At 43.5% G+C, this 14,067-nt stretch overlaps 1 protein-coding gene across 2 annotated transcripts in view; it reads left to right on the top strand.

Annotated features, from left to right (window-relative positions):
- The window catches only part of RANGAP1 (Ran GTPase activating protein 1), a 54,577-nt gene extending 41,055 nt beyond the window's left edge, over window positions 1–13,522 (top strand). For both annotated transcript variants that reach the window (XM_069736930.1, XM_069736931.1), the window contains 5 exons: window positions 9,668–9,787; window positions 9,937–10,039; window positions 10,123–10,211; window positions 10,736–10,857; window positions 12,016–13,522. In XM_069736930.1, coding sequence (XP_069593031.1) covers window positions 9,668–9,787; window positions 9,937–10,039; window positions 10,123–10,211; window positions 10,736–10,857; window positions 12,016–12,085 — 504 coding nt within the window. In that variant the 3' untranslated portion in view covers window positions 12,086–13,522. The remainder of the gene's footprint in view (window positions 1–9,667; window positions 9,788–9,936; window positions 10,040–10,122; window positions 10,212–10,735; window positions 10,858–12,015) is intronic.
- The last annotated feature ends 545 nt before the right edge of the window (window positions 13,523–14,067 follow it).

Genomic DNA, 14,067 nt, shown 5'->3' with positions numbered 1-14,067 from the left:
GCAAACACTGCAACCATAGTTTGATTCAGTTAACCATGAATTAAAGTCAGCATTCTGTATACTGATATAACTTTAATACGTTCTGTCCAGCCACTGCTGCTATCGTTTGTAGAATAGATCCAATTAGTTCCTCTTTGTGTAGATGCTTCTTTCCAGTTGGATTGTATAATCTGTCTGAGTAATAAATTCCCATGTAGACGGTGGCTTCTATCTAATCCAATATTTTGCAATCAATTTCCTTGCAACAAACCATAGTCTATCAGTTATTTCCTCCACATACCCAATATACATGCCAACAGATCTCTAGGGATTTCACACTCATACACCACGAAGGCTGATAGTCTAGGACAATGCCAGAGCATATGTAGTCACCTCCTAGTTTTTAGAATGCCAGGCTCTACTCTCTTTGAGTGACAGCTCTGGTGAATAGAATTGTAACATTAGTAGAACTATAAAGCTCAGCACACGTTCTGTTACCACACAGTCAGCTATCAGAAGTTTTATTCAAAATTGTTATCCCTGTATTTACACAGATAATAGGACACATAAACAAGCACATGGGTCAGGACAATATTCCCAAAATCTGATTTTCATGATGTCTTTTGTGAAGCATCACCCACTTGTTAGTGCTGCCTTCCTCTCTCGGCTCTGCTATTCTCAGGCTGACTCAGACTTGTCTGTCTGTCTTCTCCTTTTGAAAAATGTTGCGCATTCTTTGTTTAAGACGTCCATGGGCAGGGCTCACACCCTTCTGTCAGCTGTCATATTGAGAACGGGACAGGTGTGCCATCTGCGAGGAATGCTTTTCTAAAAATTGAAGGAGGAGAACCTGTAATGAGTATATATTAGTGCCACAAAGTCACTTAGGCTACTTTCACAGTCGGTATGCGGCCGTCGCAAAGCATCGGCGCGAGGTACGTTGTACAAATTCGGCACAATGTGGGCAGCGGATGCAGTTTTTCAACGCATCCACTGCCCATTCTAAGTCCCGGGGAGGAGGGGGCGGAATTCCGGCCACACATGCGCGGTAGCAAATGGCGGATCCGACGTACGAAAAAACGTTAGATTGAACATTTTTTCGTGACGACAGGCCGCCAAAACACAACGCATCCAGTGCACGACAGTCGCATGGACTTACGGTGGAGGCCGCGTCCCTTCAGACCACACACACAGGCTCCAGATTCTCCTTAAGGGCACCTTCCGGATACTTACACAAGCCCTGAGACACTGTCAGTGTCCACCATCCCCCATGAATCTACTGAGATCTCACAATCCTGGGGTCTGCCTGGTGTCAACCATATCTTATTACTGTGACTGAGGAAGGTCCGAATATTAGGACCGAAACGTTTCTGTTGTTTAACGTGGACACAATTAAACCACTGACTAAAAGCTAAGTTAGAGTGCTGGTTTTTTTTACTACAATTCACGACAGATGCGACGTATGGCCATCGACAATGCAAGTCTAGGGGAAAAACGCATCCTGTGGGCACATTTGCAGGATCTTTTTTTCCCAAAACGACGCATTGCGACGAAACTAAAATGACTCAAGTGTGAAAGAAGCCTTACCCAATATTTTTGTTTAAATGAAGATGTAGTGGACAACCCCATAACCACAGTGCATTGTTAGACGTTTGGTAGAGTCGCTAGTAATGTTGTTCTTGCCTTGATTTTTTTGAGGGGTGAAATACTGTTAAAATAATGTCAGAACTTTATAATATTAGGCAGCATAAAATGTTGCTAAATTTTGAGCTTCAGTATTTGAAATCTAGACTTGATCTTTGTTTTGCACCAGAATGGGGCATAAATTATAATAAATCTGCCATATTGCGATTGGCAACACCACTTCCTTTCATTGACATTTTTTTTAACAGTAGTATCAAATGGAGATCAAAAGCCACAAATATGGCATGTGCCCAAATTTGTGAATTTAATAATCTAAACTTGGATTAAATCTGTAGTTTAGACCTCAGAACAAATAAATCTGCACAACTGGAACAGTCACAAAACAAAAATATTATGACTGTAGGCAAGAAAAACCGAGGAGAGACTTGCCCACAGGCCGCCCCAAAGTATAAACATGTTCCTCAACATAGAGAGACAGACTGCTTGTGCTTTGGGGCAGTCTGTGGGTAGGTCTTTTCTTGATTTCCCTGGCTTAAGGTACCGTCACACATAACGATATCGTTAACGATATCGTTGCTTTTTGTGACGTAGCAACTATATCGTTAAGGAAATCGTTGTGTGACAGCGACCAACGATCAGGCCCCTGCTGGGAGATCGTTGGTCGCTGAGGAAAGTCCAGAACTTTATTTCGTTGCTGGATCTCCCGCTGACATCGCTGGATCGGCGTGTGTGACGCCGATTCAGCGATGTCTTCACTGGTAACCAGGGTAAACATCGGGTTACTAAGCGCAGGGCTTAGTAACCCGATGTTTACCCTGGTTACCAGCGTAAACGTTAAAAAAACAAACACTACATACTTACCTTCAGCTGTCTGTCCCCGGCGCTGTGCTTCTCTGCACTCCTCCTGCATCCTGTGTCAGCGCCAGCCAGCCGGAAAGCACAGCGGTGACGTCACCGCTCTGCTTTCTGGCTGACCGGCGCTGACAGTGCAGAGGAAAGCAGAGCGCCGGAGGACAGACAGCTGAATGTAAGTATGTAGTGTTTGTTTTTTTAACGTTTACGCTGGTAACCATGGTAAACATCGGGTTACTAAGCGCGGCCCTGAGCTTAGTAACCCGATGTTTACCCTGGTTACCGGGGACCTCGGGACCGTTGGTCGCTGGAGAGCTGTCTGTGTGACAGCTCTCCAGCGACCAAACAGCGACGCTGCAGCGATCGACATTGTTGTCGGTATCGCTGCAGCGTCGCTTAGTGTGACGGTACCTTTAGAGCAGGAAGATAACATTCATCTTACAGTGCACCCCAGAGCACGGGCATCCCATTAACTGAAAACTTCTAACACTGATTACACAAAAACCACAAGGCAGATTTCTTCACCCCAGGTATCCTTTTAATTAGTTTAACGCTGCCAGCCTGACACTGCCTGTAGTTTACTTACCAAAATCCCGCTGACAGGTTTGCTTTAAGGCCCCCATACATACTGGGCCGAACCCGCTGATAACGACCGTTTTGGCTGACAGTCTAATATGTGTGGGCTCCCTTGACAGATGATTATTGGGAGAGATGAGAATCCAGCATGCCCAAATTCACACTACTGATCTTTTCATTCTCTGGAGAAGTTTAGCAGCAGCTCTTTCACAGAAGGCACAGGAGCTTGGCCGAGCAAAGCCTCCTGTATATGGAGAATCAGGGGCTCTGGATTTTAAATTGAGTCTAAAATTCTAATGATCTGTGTCCTGCATACCAAAGTAACCAAAATAAATGATGCACGGGGGGCGTGGCCTAGCAGGCGATGTGAACAGACGTGCAACAGAGCTCTCCCGCTTCATTATCTCTGTATTAACCCCTTAGAGGCGCCGCCGAGCGCAAATCATACTCTCAGGAGTGCACATAGTCTCGGGGAGCGAGGTGTGACCCGAAGGAACGGAATCTTATCTGAGGATGACACGCAGGAGACAGAAGGAGCTGACAGCTGCGGGAAGCTCACAGGCCCAAGATGGCGCTGAGACTGCAGAGGAGGCGGCGAGGGCAAGCGCTGCTTATCAGAGGAAGATGGATGTGATTGCTAAGTTGGAGCGATTCGCCAGGTCAGAGGAGGCTGTAAATCTGCAGTCAGAGGCTGGAAGTGTGGAGTCTGGAGCAGCTGGTGCCCCCGGAGATCAGCAGGAAGGAGGGGCTCAGCTACAGTGCAGTGGGTCAGACCAGGGATCTCCTACAAGGGCCGCAGGAGCTGTTCTGCCTGCACAGTCTGACATGCCAGAAATGGAGGAGCCGACTCTGAAGGACATATTTTCAGTGGTGATGTACTGTAAGTCTGCCCTGGGGGCTCTAAACCTACGAGCGGATGAATTAAAGGGAGAGATGGTCGCTTTAAACTCTGCTATGCGTAAAGTTGAAAAGAGAGTGGAAGAGGTGGAAGAAAGGGTTGGGAGTGCAGAAGATCGGATTGGTGAATTGTTAAACAGGGAAAAAAAGTATATTCAACGTATTGCTGATCTGGAGTTTAAGACTGATGACCTTGAAAACCGATCCCGCAGGAACAACCTAAGGATTGTGGGGGTCCCAGAAAAGGCGGAAGGGAGCAACCCCACGGCTTATATTGAGGCATGGCTAAAAAACGCTGTGGGTGGAGATGGCCTTACTAAGATGTTTGCCGTTGAAAGAGCGCACCGTGTGCCCACCAGACCCCTCCCCCCCGGCTCGGCCCCAAGAGTTATCTTGGCTAAAATTCTGAACTATCAGGACCGAGACATTTTGTTGAGGAAAGCCAGGAATTGTGATGAGCTGACCATTGATGGTAATCGGGTCTCCCTTTATCCGGATTACTCTGCGGCGGTCCAAAAGCTTCGGATGAAGTTTGGAGAGGTCAAGAGGAGGTTGCGAGACTTAGATGTCCGTTATTCAATGATTTACCCAGCAAAATTAAGGGTGGTGGCTCTGGATCGGGTGCATTTTTTCCAAAATCCAGAGGAGGCGTCACAATGGCTGGATCTCAATACTAAGCATGTCAAAACGGGGCAGACCCGCTGAAACTGATTTAAGTGCTACTGAGGCAATTGTTAACCCTTCACTGTTATGTTTGGTTTGATAGTTAACTGGTACTTATACTGTGACTTTATGGTATATTGATATCATCAGGTTGTGTTCGGCGGCGCAACGAAATTTGCATTTTGGCTATGGTGGGCGGGGGAGCTGAAGGAACGCAGAGTTTTTATCGTTAGGCTGTGAAACAGCGTTCCCAGATCTCAAATTGAGAGGGAGAGTTTATTTTGATATTCTAAGAGTAGAGAGGAGTTGGGTGGGCTTAAAGAGAGGGGAGAGATAGAGAGTTATTTCAGTTGGGAATTGGGGATGGGGGGGGGGAGGAGGGAGGGGGTGGGAGTTGGGGTTGAGACCTTAGGGAGCTTGAACTCATTCATTGTTTCTATAAGCTACAATGGGTGGGGAGGTTAAAATCCTAAGTTGGAATGTTAGGGGCCTTGCAAATGCTACTAAAAGAACAGCTATTTTCCAATATGTACTGAAACAGAGGCCTTCAGTGATATGTCTGCAGGAAACTCACCTAGTGAAGGAAAAGGTTGCTATTCTACAGAAGAGATGGGTGAGAAAGGCGTATCACTCAACGTTCTCAAATTATGCCAGAGGTGTGTCAATTTTGATACACGTTAGTGTTCCGTTTGAAGAGATTGAGGTAACCACCGATAAAGACGGCCAATTTGTGTTTTTAGTATGCAAGATATTTAACAGGTTAATTTGTATTGTGTCAATTTATATTCCACCACCATATTCCAAGAAAAAGATACAGGAGATTCTGGAAATTACGGGTAGGTGGGATGGGGTGCCCCTCCTTATAGTGGGGGATGTGAACAATATATCTAATGATCACTGGGACAAGGGTAGACATGCAGAGTTGAGAAGTGAAGGGAACTCTACTCCTTTTGGAAATTATCTAAGAGAAATAGGATGGATAGATTTGTGGCGGGTGCGTAATCCTAGGACATATGCCTACTCATGTTATTCAGCAACATACGGATCTTTATCTCGCATTGATGTGGCTTTGGGAAATGGGGGGGTGAATAATCTAATACATGAGGTGGAGTATAGGCCTAGAGTAATATCGGACCATAGCCCAGTACTGGTCTCTGTACAAATGACTGGGAAGAGTGGTCTGACGGGGTTGGGATGGAAATTTCACCCCTCCTGGCTACAGTATTTGGATATGGAACAGGTGGGAACTGAACTCGGGGAGTTTTTCAGGATAAATGAAGGGAGTGCGGGGAATCTTGTAGTGTGGGACACCATGAAGGCATACCTGAGAGGAATTTTATTCCGGGACATCTCGAGACATAAAACTAAGTCTAAAATTCAAGACAATGCAGTGATGGAGGAACTGAGGGTGGCGGAAGAGACACTGGCCTCTCAGAATTCAAGAGAAGCACAACTTCGTATGAGGGCGGCTCAGGTAGCGGTCGATGAACTCCATATGCGTAGGGCAGATAGGTTGAGAGCCTTTCAAAAGGAAACATTTTATTCTGAGGGAGAGAAGGTAGGACATTTGCTCTCGGTGGTGGTTTCTGCGCAGCGGGATTCTTCACATGTATACTCCATAAGAACAGAGGAAGGTAAAACGGTTACTCAGGGGGAGAAAATTTTAGACGTTTTTCGGAGATTTTATAGTAAATTATATTCCTCTAGGGTGGATAAAAGTCCTGAGGAAATGAATAGATATCTGAAAGAGGTTGACTTACCCAGACTAGGTAGAGAGGAAAGGGAGTGGATGGATAGACCGCTTGGGGAGGAAGAATTGAAGGCGGCTTTGGCGAATATGGCGGGGGGCAAGGCTCCGGGGACGGACGGTATCCCAGTAGAGGTTTATAAAATTCTTAATGCAGAGTTAATGCCCAAATTGGAGCGAGTGTTCTCTGAGTCGTTGGAGAGGGGAGTGCTGCCCCCATCAATGAGAGAGGCCATCGTGGTGGTTATTCCTAAAGCTGATAAAGATCCTCAACAGCCGGAGTCGTATAGACCAATTTCACTTCTAACGGCTGACATAAAGATTTTGGCGAAGGCCCTGGCGAACAGGCTGACCCAAGTGATCGATAAATTGATTCACCCAGACCAGTCTGGCTTTATGCCCAATAAATCCACGGCAATTAACTTGAGAAGGCTATTTTTAAATATGCAAATTCCTGCAGACAATGCCGGAAAAAGAGTTGTGGTGTCTTTAGATGCCCACAAGGCCTTTGATTGTGTGGAGTGGAGTTACTTGTGGTCGGTACTGGATCGCCTGGGGTTTGGTCCAAAATTCATCTCCTGGGTTAAGTTGCTGTACTCGTTCCCAATGGCAAAAATTAGAGTTAATAATAATTTGTCAGAGAGTTTCCCGCTGTTTAGGGGTACCAGACAGGGGTGTCCGCTGTCCCCGTTGCTCTTCGCTCTGGCCGTGGAGCCGTTAGCGGCTAAAATAAGAGGTGCTCAGGAGGTTAGAGGTTACATCTATGGTAGGAGGGAAGACAAAATTGCATTATATGCTGACGATATTTTGTTGTTCCTGGAGGATTCTGAAAGGTCCCTGTGCAATGCGGTTGCTTTGATTGAGGAGTTTGGTCGGTTTTCGGGTCTCACAATAAACTGGGATAAGTCTTGTATGTTGTTGATTGAGGGGGACAGTATGGGCAGCGGAGAGAGGGCGATAACCACAAAATTAAAGATTGTTCAAAAATTCAAATATTTGGGTATTCAGATTGCTCTTCCTCTAACTACCTTTGAGGAACTGAATTTAAGTCCATTAATGCAGAAAATTCGTACCAAGATTGCGGCATGGAACAAATTACATTTATCGGTGGTTGGTAGGGTGAACCTCTTAAAGATGATTGTAATGCCACAGTTGTTGTACGTGCTACATAACTCTCCCATTTGGATTACACAATGCAGATTCCGTAAGATTAGGTCTTTGTTTGGGGAATTAATATGGGGAGGAAAGAGTCCTAGGTTTAAACAGGAGATACTTCAGAGGGCCAAAACAGAGGGGGGTCTTGCACTTCCTAATCCATGGCTATACTTCTTAGCAGCACAGTGTCAACATCTCAAAGGATGGGGGGAGGAGGCAGGGAGTGTGCAAATACCTAATAGCTTGAGGTTCTTACTACAGGCAGACGTTTTGAGTGACAGTTTGGAGGGAGGACAATTCAAAAAAATGGGTTCACATGGGTGCACTATCAAATTAATTCACAGAGTATGGGAAAAAGTCAAACTCATTAAGGAAGTGAGTGGGTTCACCAGATTCTCGCCTATTTGGGACAACATTTATCTACCGGAATTTAGGCAGAGGGAGGGTTTTCACTTTTGGTCTGCAGCAGGTATTAAATGGCTGGGGCAGCTGATAAGTCAGGGCAGACTTAAAACATTTGAGGAGTTGCAGGAAGAATTTCAGTTGCCACGGTCTGAATTGTTCCAGTATAATCGTATCTCTCATGCTTATCAGGCACAGAATAAAAGGGGAGCCATAGTGGTACAGATTGATCTCATGATCGACTATATCCTTAAGAATAGCTGCACGAAGGGGGCGATTTCAGAAATATATGGGTTTCTACTTTTTTCTTTCCTGGAAAAATATCCCATCCGAGCCAAAGGGAAATGGGAAGCTGAATTGGGAATAATTGACAATGATAGATGGGAGTCGGTCCTAGAATATGTGCCCAAGATATCAATGAGTGAACCAGGCAGGCTATCACAGTTATTCGTAATCCATAGGGCCTATAGAACCCCTGACAGGTTGTTCAAGGCTGGGCTTAGGCAGAACTCGGACTGCCCTCGGTGCTCACAATCCCAGGCGGGGATATTGCATATGATGTGGCAGTGCCCTAGACTGTCCTCCTTCTGGATAGTTGTTTTAAATCGTATTGAACTGGTGTATGGATGTTCTGTCCCTAGGGTTCCACTGACTTGCATATTGGGATATGTGGAGGAAATTGTTACGGACAACATGTTTAAAATAGCTATTGCACGATTGTTATTCATTGCTAGGAAATTGATCGCCAAATTTTGGATTAGAGAGGAACCTCCAACAAGAAGAGACTTTCTTAAGCAAGCGGAGCATATACTTACTTTGGAGAAAAGTATCTACACCAAAAGGAATAAGCTGGACATCTTCCACAAGCTGTGGCAACCGTGGATGGACTTGAATTAGGATGATAAATGAGAATATAGGGAACCTAGTATTCAATGGAAATATAACGGATGTTTATTCAAATGGTTGTATGATGATGGGAAGTGGGGTGGCTCTGGCTGAGGTCTCGGGTTGGGCAGGGTGGGGGGGCTCTGGGTCGGGGGGGAAAAAGTTATCTGTAAATGTTTAATGAAACATTGCCATGAGAAATATTCTGATTGTTTATTCTTTGCGGATAATAAAAATCTATCTGATAATAAAAAAAATAAATAAATGATGCACACTGAGCTATCTATACTCGAGCACTCGGTGCACATAAGCAGCCATAGTATTCAGCAGTGCGAGTCCTGTTTACACAGGATGATGCTCTGCCGAGAGCCATGATGTTTTGTGTTGCACAAAAGATCATTTCGCCTGATGAACGAGCCGCAAGATAATTGTGAATTCAAGCGTCTTTAAGGCTATGTGCCCACGTTGCGGATTGGTGTACAGATTTCCTGCGTTTTACCTGCGGTTTTACACCTGCGAGTTCCTATTGAGGAGCAGGTGTAAAACGCTGCGCAATCCGCACAAAGAATTGACATGCTGCGGAAAATACAACAGAGTTTCCACGCGGTATTTTCTGTACCATGGGCACAGCGGATTTGGTTTTCCAGGGGTTTACATGGTACTGTAACCCTGATGGAAAATTGCTGCAAATCCGCATCTGCCAATCCGCTGCGGATCCGCAGGCAAATCCACAACGGGTGCACATACTCTTAGAATGCTCTTTCACGATTATCATGCGGTGTAAAAGACCCTTTGGGCTCTATTTAGGTGAAAAGTTCTACTTTTTTCTTGATGTAAAATAAATCTATTGATTTTGTTTTCTTAAAGGAATCCACGCCTGCTGCATCACCTCCTCGTCCTCCTGTTGATGCATCCGCTTTCCTCAGCTTTCCCTCTCCTGAAAAACTCTTGAAGATGGGTCCCAAGCGTTCAGCAATTATAGCTCAGGTATTGTGTTCCCAAATCCACTATGCTAAAAAAAAAAAAAATGGGGGCTTCATCAGCAACTCTATTACTTATGGTTTGTTTATTGAGCAGGTACAGCACATTTCAAAGACTGTTGCTTTTAATATGAATTTTTCTGGATTTATTTCTAGACTGATGTTACAGACACTGATAAGGTAGTGCAGGTCTTTGTCCAGCTATCCTCTGTGTATAGAGATGATCAAGAGGTGAAGGCCGCTGTGGAAGAAACGATTGGTAAGAAACAATTTGCATAAGATTTTACACCTAACTTTTTGGTCTGTTCATTTCTTTAAAACTTTTTTTTTTTTCTTTTTTAGACCAGTTGATGAAAACTGCTTTCAGCAGCTCTGCTTTCCAGCCAAATATGTTCATAACCACTTTGCTTGTCAAGATGGGACTTCTTAAGGTCTGACCATTTTTACAACTGGGGTTTGTGGTAAAAAATTGCACTCTATAGGCTGATTACCTTCCTGGTGTACCTGGGAAGTTTTTTTTATTTTGTGTTTAAAAAAAAAAAAATGCAGAAAAACTTTTTTTTTTTGTACTGGACGCTTGAATTTTTTTTTTCCCCCGATATGGGGCATATTAGGAAAAGGCTTAAATTACAGCAGCCATTTTTCCAGCGAAGGATGGGGAAGTGTGCTAAAATAGGATTTATTTAGGAAAGTTATGAAAGCAGCTTGTGTGTTTTATAAAAGATTCGACTTGTGATTACAACAGTCCAATAACTCATGGAATTAGTCTTTATATTGTAAAAAGGATGACCATAGCAGATTATGTATGGGAGAGAGAGGCATGGTGAGTGTAAGGGGATTTAAGAGCATTGCATGCTTGGGTCAGTTTTTTATAGGAAGACAACTAACTTTTCAGCATATTTTAGGCTTGGGGGTTTTTACAGCTTACGTTAACATGTGTTTTATCCATTTGTAGAGCGAAGAGAAGATTAAGACCATCCCACACTTGTATGGACCGTTGCTGTCTTTAAATCATATTGTGCAGCAGGATTATTTCCAGAAGTCTCTTGTTCCTATTGTACTGGCTTTTATTTCTAAGTAAGTATGCAAGACCAACTACTGAATTCTCTAAAACTAGCAGCCTAGTTTGCAGTGTTTTTTCTTTAACCCCTTTCCAACATATGACCTACAGTTGCATTATATGCCGGGTTCATGATTTCTGATGCGGGCTCACAAGCCGAGCCTGCATCTTTCAAGGCAGGTGATGGTAGTGATAGTTCGCTATCATCTGTCTCTTAACAGCCATGGGGGGAGCAGAGCTCTGCCCTCGGCTATTAACCTGTTGCCTCTGGCAATCTCTTAACAGCGGCATTTAATGCACGTGAGAAGCGGGGTGGGAGGGACGCATGGGCCTGTTAGCGCGCGCATGACATGATCGCGGGAGTTGCCATGACAGCTGAGGGTCTGCTGAAGACCTTCATGCTTGTCGTGACTGTTCTCCTGTGAAAGCCAGGCTGTAACTGGGGTTCAAAGGAGTCTGCAAATTTCACTATACACAGGTAGCACTGCTGTGTATACAACAAGTGATCAGACTATTGTAGGTTTAAGTCCCCTAAGGGGGGCTAATGAGTACAGTAAATATTAAATAAGATTTTTTAAATCTGAAAAGTTTAAATCACATTGTTATTGCTACGTCCGTAAAAGTATGATCTATCAAAATACAAAATAAATTACTGATTGGTAAACTATGTAGTGAGAAAATAAATGGAAACGCCAGAATTATGGATTTTGTGCCGCCACAACACCGCAATTAATAAAATACAATGTTTTGATAGGCCATTATTGCATCTACCCCAAAATGGTATGCATCAAAACCCCAGCTCAGTGTGCGAAAAATATGCCCGTACGTCTCCATTGACCAAAAATTGAAAACTGTAAGGGTCTCTGAAAAAGGAGACACAATAAAAATAAAAAAATATATATATATAGATAGATAGATAGATATATATCCTCACAAGTTGCGCGTATTTGTTTCCAGTGAGAGGTCAGGTTACACCTACTGCTATAAAACTCTATGTACTCGGGGGGGGGGGGAAATGCTCAGGCTTATATCATGGTAGGAAATGACTATCATGCCACAAGTGGAGTGTGCAAATGGACATGTGAGCAGGGCCGGAGTTAAATGTTTAAAAAAAAAAAAAAAAAATGTGCTCTGTATTTGACTATATAAATAAATATTTTTCTATTTGTTTGCAGGCCAAATCATGCACTAGAATCGCAACCTCAAGCTCGGCACATTCTCATGCAAACTCTGCATATGTTGTAACCCTTCCTGCATTATTGGACTATGATGGTTTGAGTCTCAAATGTCTGACTGTCAGAAAAAGGGGGATAATCACCTACTGTGCTGAGACTTATGCCCACATAAAAAGTCAAACGTTTTTTGCCCTCATCTACAGCCCCTTTTCCAGTCTTTGTTTACACATGAATAAGGGTTTGTTTCCTACCTCCAGATAACATGGTCTGAATGTCGGGATAAAAAATGTCTAAAACTTTGCTGCATGTAAAAGAAAAAGCAGAAAAACATTTATTTGTACGGTGTGTTTGCTCCATTGCAATGATTAATTTAAAGCTCGTGCCAGAATATTTAACACTTCCTATTTGGCCATAGACTGGAACGTGACACATAACTGTCTTAATGATGGAAGTAGCGAGTACATTGAATTCCTGGTATGTGTAAAGAAAGTGGATCTATTATTTCTCTACCAGTTATTTGAGTAACAGAGAAAACTGAAATTATTGAATATCATTTTTATGCATTAAGTATATGTAAAAGGCCTGCAAATTTAGGCATAGGTAAAGCCCTTGATCTGAAGGAATGTGCACAAAATCCTTTGTAAATATGTTTATTCATGTTACAATATTTCATTATTCTTGTAGAGCTAAACATTTTTAAAGTATTTGCTTTTGACAATAGGAAGCTTATTCATTTGTCTGTCTCTTTGGGAGTGTGATACTGAGATTGGCGTGGATTGCTGTAATATTTTTTTTAATTTAAGCCGCGTCATAAAGTGTCATTAACACAAAATGTAATTCTGCTGGATTTCAAACATTCAAGTAAATTTGTGTAAAAAGGTCTGAAACTGAAGAGAAAATATTTCTACTCCTAATTTGATCCCAGTGGCTCATCAAGCCTTTTGTCAAGATTTGCTAATTCTAGTGTCCTAGCGGTCATTAGAGGTGCAAGATCCTATTTGTACCCCACTGTCTAGGGCTCCGTCTGTGCACCGACTGGCCACAGTCTCCGGAACCGAGCGGGACAGCCTCATGGATATATGTGAAGCTGTTGCACTTGAGTCAGGAGGCCATGGCTGGTCCGTACATTTGCATGTATGCCTGCATGAATTCTACTTGTTCCAGTGTTTGAAACATTGACTTATTTAAGTAGTAGGCTTGGGATCATTTGGCGCTTCTAGAAAACGTAGGAGCAATTTTGTTCTGAGATTTAAAACCATTATTGGCCTGTCATTGTATGCTGCATACAGTTTCACAATTGCTTGATGATTTATCAGAAACTTAATAGGAGTCCCCAGTAGTCAAGTAACAAGCCTGTACTTCTGAATCCTGCACCTTTCTACAGGAATCTGTGTATTCTCTACTACCAGCTCCCATTTGAATGACTGGTACCTGATATTTTGTTCACTTGTGCTTAACAGTAAAATATTAATATTGACTGGTTAAATAAAGTGATCCCATCTGCTAAGTGGACATTGTTTTCATTGATGTTTTAAAAAATTGGATGTAAATTATATTGGCTTAAACTAAACGACTTGCCAACGATCACGACCAGCGATAGGTCACCACTGTGCTCTGCTTTACGGCCGGCGTTGAGTCAGTGCAGGGAAGCTGACGGCGGGGGACGTGACAGACATCGGAATGTGAGTATGTATTTTTTTTATTTTTTAACTTTTGCAATGGTAACCAGGGTAAATATCGGGTTACTAAGCGTGGCCCTGCGCCCGCTTGACAGCGGGTGATCAGCGACCAAAAAAAGGTCCTGATCATTCAACGATCTCCCAGCAGGCGCCTGATCGTTGGTCGCTGTCACACAAAACGAGATCGTTAGCGGGATCGTTGCTACCTCACAAAAAGCGTGACGTTGCAACGATATCGTTAACTATATCGTTGTGTGAAGGTACCTTTAGTGTCAGTAGGAGGTGGACACAGAGCTGCGCTCAGCCCCGTTTCTGCCTTTTTAGGTTTTGTTCTTTTTATTAATTATCTCTATTTTTTCGGTTCAGCTTGTGA

The sequence above is a fragment of the Ranitomeya imitator genome, chromosome 8 (genome assembly GCF_032444005.1).
Source record: "Ranitomeya imitator isolate aRanImi1 chromosome 8, aRanImi1.pri, whole genome shotgun sequence".
In the NCBI taxonomy this organism is placed as follows: Eukaryota; Metazoa; Chordata; class Amphibia; order Anura; family Dendrobatidae; genus Ranitomeya; species Ranitomeya imitator.
This window is presented reverse-complemented; position numbering and strand designations above follow the sequence as displayed.